Source organism: Alexandromys fortis, unplaced genomic scaffold (genome assembly GCF_014885135.2).
Source record: "Alexandromys fortis isolate MF-2015 unplaced genomic scaffold, M_Fortis_MF-2015_v1.1 scaffold_239, whole genome shotgun sequence".
NCBI classification, from domain to species: Eukaryota; Metazoa; Chordata; class Mammalia; order Rodentia; family Cricetidae; genus Alexandromys; species Alexandromys fortis.
Genome location: NW_026068120.1, coordinates 1,128,584 through 1,134,583, shown reverse-complemented (window position 1 = coordinate 1,134,583; position 6,000 = coordinate 1,128,584). Strand labels below are relative to the sequence as shown.

Genomic DNA, 6,000 nt, shown 5'->3' with positions numbered 1-6,000 from the left:
TAACTCTCTGTGCAACCTCAGTTTTATGGCCTTTGTTCAGATACCATGGGGAGAGAGCCCCTAACTGGCCAACACTGCCAAATATAAACTAACTTCATAGCCGAGAGAGAGAGAGAGAGAGAGAGAGAGAGAGAGAGAGAGAGAGAGAGAGAGAGAGAGAAGAGAAGAGAAGAGAAGAGAAGAGAAGAGAAGAGAAGAGAAGAGAAGAGAAGAGAAGAGAAGAGAAAGAGAGAGAGAGAGAGAGAGTTTCAAGTCTCCCCTTTTTATGGTCAAGGGTTACATGCAGGATATAAAATGCCTTTAATGTCACTGTGCCTTGGAGAGTACTGAGTAAGGTTATCTGCACACGTACCATGGAACACAAAAGCCTACCACACCCAACAACAGTAGATAGAGACGATCAAGATCAGAGCAGAAATCAATTAAATAGAAATGAAAGAAAAAAAAACCGAATCAATGAAATGAAGAGTTGAAAAGAGGAAAAAATATTTATCATATTTTTTTATTTTCAAATGTATGTGTGTGTAGGTAAATGTAAGACAAGGCACATGTATGGAGGTCAAAGGACAACTTGCAGGAGTTGCTTCTCTTCATCCATCATGTGGGTTCCAGGGATTGAAGCTAGGTCATTAGTGCTGGCAGCAAGGGAGCCATCTTACCAGCACTACCAAGTAGATTTCTTTTTTTTCTTCAAGTAATACCCTGCTGTTGGTGAAGGTCTAGAAGATTCCCTCGGTGATGGAATGCTTTACAGCTGGTGGCTCCCCTAGACTTTAGATCCAAGGCTCCCATCCTTCCCAAGTCCGGCCAAGGATATTGGGGTCTGTGGCCTGGTCCACCAAGCACTTCACTTGAGTCTCTTCTGAAAGTCCACTCTCCGGCTCTTGTGCACGAATGTTGTGGTCTTTGTTTCCTCGAGCCACAGCTGTATAACTCCCAAAGGCAGATGAGTTTTCATGGCCTAGATATAACTCGTCACTGGAAAAAGTATTGAACAAATATGAAAACACAAACACAAATGATTTTCCCCCTTGGACCTGGAGAGCTGGTTATCCTTTACAAATAGTCTACCACCATTTATACACTATTTTCTTCCTGCCACTCAAAACTTTGAATTCAAAACATGAGTAATATAATTATTAACATTTGTTTGGAAATTTTTGCTTTTATTTTTCTAGAGCAGACACTTAGAAGTGGAACTGCTGGGTACAGCTTCTTGAGGAGCTGTCAGGCTGTTTACCATAGCAACTGCACTATTTTGCATGCCTACCACAATTACAATTCTCCACATCCCTGCTCACACTTCTCCTATCTCATCTGAAAGTTGTCATTACACACAAGATGCAGAACTTCATTTGCACTTCCTTAATGACTCTCCACACAATTAGTGGCTGTTTGTACCATCTGTACATTTGTACCTCCTTAGAGAAATGTCTGATTCCTTTGATCTTCTTTAGAAATTAGGTTATCAAGTTTGCTTTTATAAAGGATTTTATTTATCGATTTTTATTTTCTTAAGGATTTTGTTTTTGAAAGAAGGTCACATTTTGTTGAGATAGCACTCAAACTTGGTTGTGCTAAGGATGTCTTCTACCTCCCACAGGCTGGGTTTTATAGATTTGTACGACCACAATGGACATTAGAAAAATTATTTTAGAGATTTGTGTCTGTGCTTGTGGGTGCCTCCAAGGGCCAGAAGAGGACATCGGATCCCCTGCAGTTGGAATTCCCAGTGGTTATTAGCTCTATGAAGTGGGACCTGAAACTGCAGTCCTCTAGAGAGCAAGCACTCTTAACTACTGAGCCATCTCTCTACCCCTACCCAGCACTGTGCTTTTAAAGAACTTATAAGCCCTTTCTCAGATACATGACTCATAAGAACTTTGTCCATCTGTGCACTGTCCTAATTTTTAAGAGAAGACTTATTTTTATTTTATGTGTATAGATGTTTTATCTGCATATAATGTGCAACCACGGGATGTCTGAGACCTGAGGAGGCCAGAAGGGGCATCGGATCCCCTGGAACTGGGGTTACAGACCATTGTGGGTGCTGAAAACCAAATCTGGGTCTTTTCTAAGAACAAAAAACGCTCTTAACTTCTGAGTCATTTCTCCAGCCCCACTACTTAGAAAAAAAGAAAATCATCAAAACCAAACTATTTATTTACTTGCACGTCTGTTTGTGCTTATAAAGGCCGAAAGTATCAGATTTCCATGCAGCTGAAGCTAAGTGGCTGTGAGCCGCTCCGTGAGGGTGCTTGGCACTGGACGTGAATCCTCTGGAAGCAGCAGGCACTCATGTTGCTGATTGTTTTTCCAACCACTACATTTTTACTTTACCAGCTCTGGGAATAGAACCCAGGTCTTATGCTTGCCAGGTTAGTATACTAACTCCTATGTTCTTGATTGTATCCTGTACAGCACAGCTCTGAATTCTGAAGTTCAGTTTGTCTATCTTGTTCTTGCTCATGTCTCTGGTGTCACATCTAGCAACGTTAAGTGCCATAGCCAAATTCAATTCAAGACCAACTTAATTTTTTTCTAAGTGTTTAGCATTTAAGTCTGATACATCTTGAATTAATTTTTGCAAGTAATGTGAGACAGGGCTCTAATTTCATTCTCTTGTCAGCAATAATCACTGTACAGACCTGGTACTCATGTTAAAAAATCAAGTCAATTACAGAGCATCTCTTACTACTGCTTAGAATTAGAGTATAAATTTCTTACTTACTAGGAATACTACCTATAAATTTCTATTTGCTTTAGATTTCAATTAAAAAAATGGAAAGGTCAATGCAGCTCAGACTACTATCTGAGAAGCCGACGCTGTGTTCTTCACGAGATCTGGTGCTCATCAGGACCAAATGGGTCAAAGGCCCTAGGAAGTACCAAGGCAAATGGAAATTCCAAGCCTTCGCATACGAGTTTGGTTCTTGCACTGGTGCTGGCTGGAGAGATGCACAGGACAGACAGCACAGGTGTGAGCAAAGTCCTCACAGACCTGGGCTGGAGTGGAAGCCTCCCTAAGACGCACTTTCCCCACTGCACAGTGAGAACTGCCACACCGCTCTCGTGTGTCTGAAAGAGCTTAGCACTTCTGAACGCGCACTGGTTTCGTATTCACAATCAAGTCTTACCAAGTTATAACTGCTGGGTTGGCCCCTGCTAATTTTCTCTTAGCATAGCGTATTTTCTGCTGAGGATACCAGTTCTTCTCAGTTACATTTATCTCTTGAATCCAGGATCCTCCTCTTTTCAGCATTTTCTGCTCAAAACACTAAAGGGAAAGAACATACTTTTCTCTACTAATTATAGCAGTATATACAATTACATTTGAAACATTAAATCAAGCAATGATGCTGAAACAAAGATCTGTAGCAGCTCTAAGCTTTCTAGATAGATCCTGACGTGGGCTCTATGGCTGTGACCTGTGAGGCAGAGACAGGAGAAAGCGTCTCATATAAGTTCTAGGCTAGCTCAGATACAGAGTTTATAATCACCTGCTGTAATCACCACCACCAGCACCAGCACCACCACCACAAGCTGTGTGTGAAGTGAGAACTCAGAGTTACTGTTACCAATGGGTCTATTCTGTCCCCCCCAGTTAGTACCAAACAACAAAGTAATTAAGTTTCCTCCAAACATGTCTGCTTTTGAGAAATGTAACCAAAACAATGTAAATATTTCAGTAAATTCAACTTGATGCATTTTCATCATAAAAACGAAACATGGATGTGTCTATACAGAACCAAAATGTACCTTCCAATCAAAAGAGGGCTCCTTCACAAAAACCTCCATGGTGTCGGTGAGCAGACCTGCGCGTGAGCGGAAAGCCCTCAGGGCATGCACCATGACAGCACACACAAGACCCGTTTCTTTCATTGGTAACATGAGATTGACAAACTGGCGGGTTAGGCGAAAAGGCATCAACTCAGGAACTGGAAGAAACTAAACAGAGAAAAAAGTATATTTAAGTAAATACATTGTGTTGAACAGTTTTATGTCAACTTGACCCAAGCTAAAGTCATCTGAGAGGAGAGAATCTCAATTAAGAAAATGCCATAATAAGATTGGGCCGTAGGCAAGCCTGAGGGCATTTTTAAAATTAATTAATTTATTTTTTAAAAACAATCTTTTCTCATTTTACATACCAATCCCATTCCCCACTCCCTCCCCTCCTCTCATACCTCCCCCTTCCGCATCCATACTCCTCAGAGGGTAAGGCTTCCCATGGGGAGTCAACAAAGTCTAGCACATGAGGCAGGACCAAGGCCCTCCCCACTATATCTAGGCTGAGCAAGGTATCCCTCAAAAGAGAATGGGTTCTAAAAAGCCAGTTCAAGCAGTAGGGATAAACCATGGTCCCACTGTCAGTGGTCTGTGGGCCTTTTCTTAGTCAGTGATGGACGGGGAGGGCCCAGTCCATTGTGGATGGTGCCATCCCTAGGCTGTTGTTCCTGGTAGGCTGAGCAAGTCATGAGGAGCAAGCCAGTAAGAGCACTCCTCAATGGCCTCTGTATAAATTCCTGTCTCCATGTTCCTGTCCTGATTTCCTCCAATGATGCACAACAGTATCTATGCCAAATAAACCCTTTCCTCCCCAACTAGTTTTTGGGTCATGGCTTTTCATCCCAGCAATAGTAACCCTACCTAGGACAGAAGTTGGTACCAGGATACTGGGGTACTGCTGTGACAGACCTGACCATGTTGCTTTTGGAAGGACTGTGGACAGACTTTGGAACTATGGGCTAGGAAACAGCGTGTGCTGTTCTGTAGAAGCCTGGAGTGTGAGAACGCTGAGAGCAGTGCAGACGATGGAGGCCTAACGTGTGAAATCTCAGAGAGAAGTGAAGACTCTACCCAGCCAGTTGGGCTAAGAATCCATGGTTCTGGTTAGCAGGGACTAAAGAGTCAGCTGTGATTAATTAGAGACCAGGACTATTGAAGTTAAACCTTTGTTTTACTAGGACAATTAGTGCTGGTCAGCTGGAGCAGAGAAGTTAGTGGTGATTAAGAAGAGACCAGCCTCTGCCCTAGGACTCTCACTGGAGTGGGAAGAAGCTTGAGCCTGCCCAGCTGAGCACCATTATGGTGGGAGAGCATACGGTGGGGAAATGGAAGAGAGAGGCCGAAAGGTGCATGTGCTGGGGAGAGCAAAGGCAGTGAGGAACTGGCTGACGTGGGTGGCACGCTTGCAACCTGTGACCATGGTGATGTCCGGGCCTGGGCTGCTGCCAAGGGCTATGTCAGGACCCAAGGTCCTGAGGAAGCTGTGGTGGTCTGTGTTGATGTTTGTGGCTCATGTTACCATTGAGGGCCCTGTCGATGCCCGGAGGCTGGGCCAACACCTATGACCATGTCTGGGTGTGAGGGCTGTGCCACCCCCACAGGGGCTATGCCTTGCAAACAGGCTTGTGTTTCCACACCAGATCCGTGGTGATGTCCAGAGCTGGACTGCTGCCGAAGGCTATGTCTGGATCCCTGGCTTTGCAGTAGCCAGGCTCTGTGTTGATACCTGTAGCTCCTGTTGCCACAGAGGGCCATGCAGAGGCCTGTAGTCTGGGATGACACCTGAGGCCATGTGGCCATCAGGGTCATACAGATTTGGGTGGCATGTGCTGCCACCTGGGGAGACATCTGAACCTGAACTGTGGCTGAGGGCCACATCTGGGCCCACGGTCCTGCCACAGCCAGAATCTTCAGTGATGTCCATGGCTACTGCTACTGTCAAAGGTGGAATGGGTGCCCGGGGCAAGGCTGCCACCTGGGACCATGCAGGCACTTGACTGCCATGCTGTCCCTGGACCATGCTGACATGGGTGACCAGTGGTGCCGGCTAGGATTAGGGTGATATTATTTGCTTCTTCAAAAAGTGTCAGGTTTTAGGACCATGCCACCAAAGCCAACTTAACCTATCATTGCTCCGTTAATTAATTTCTGCAGATGTTACAAAGTCACATGATGTGATGGCCAGTCTTGGCTGTCAACCTGACTACATCT

At 44.6% G+C, this 6,000-nt stretch overlaps 1 protein-coding gene across 1 annotated transcript in view; it reads right to left on the bottom strand.

Moving 5' to 3' along the window:
* Positions 1 to 484: 484 nt before the first annotated feature.
* The window catches only part of Prkdc (protein kinase, DNA-activated, catalytic subunit), a 156,463-nt gene continuing 150,947 nt past the window's right edge, over positions 485 to 6,000 (bottom strand). The window contains exons 84-86 of the mRNA XM_050125161.1: positions 3,760 to 3,948; positions 3,138 to 3,277; positions 485 to 978 (exon numbers count right to left, since the gene is read on the bottom strand). Of these exons, the coding sequence (XP_049981118.1) occupies positions 774 to 978; positions 3,138 to 3,277; positions 3,760 to 3,948 (534 nt within the window). The 3' untranslated portion in view covers positions 485 to 773. The remainder of the gene's footprint in view (positions 979 to 3,137; positions 3,278 to 3,759; positions 3,949 to 6,000) is intronic.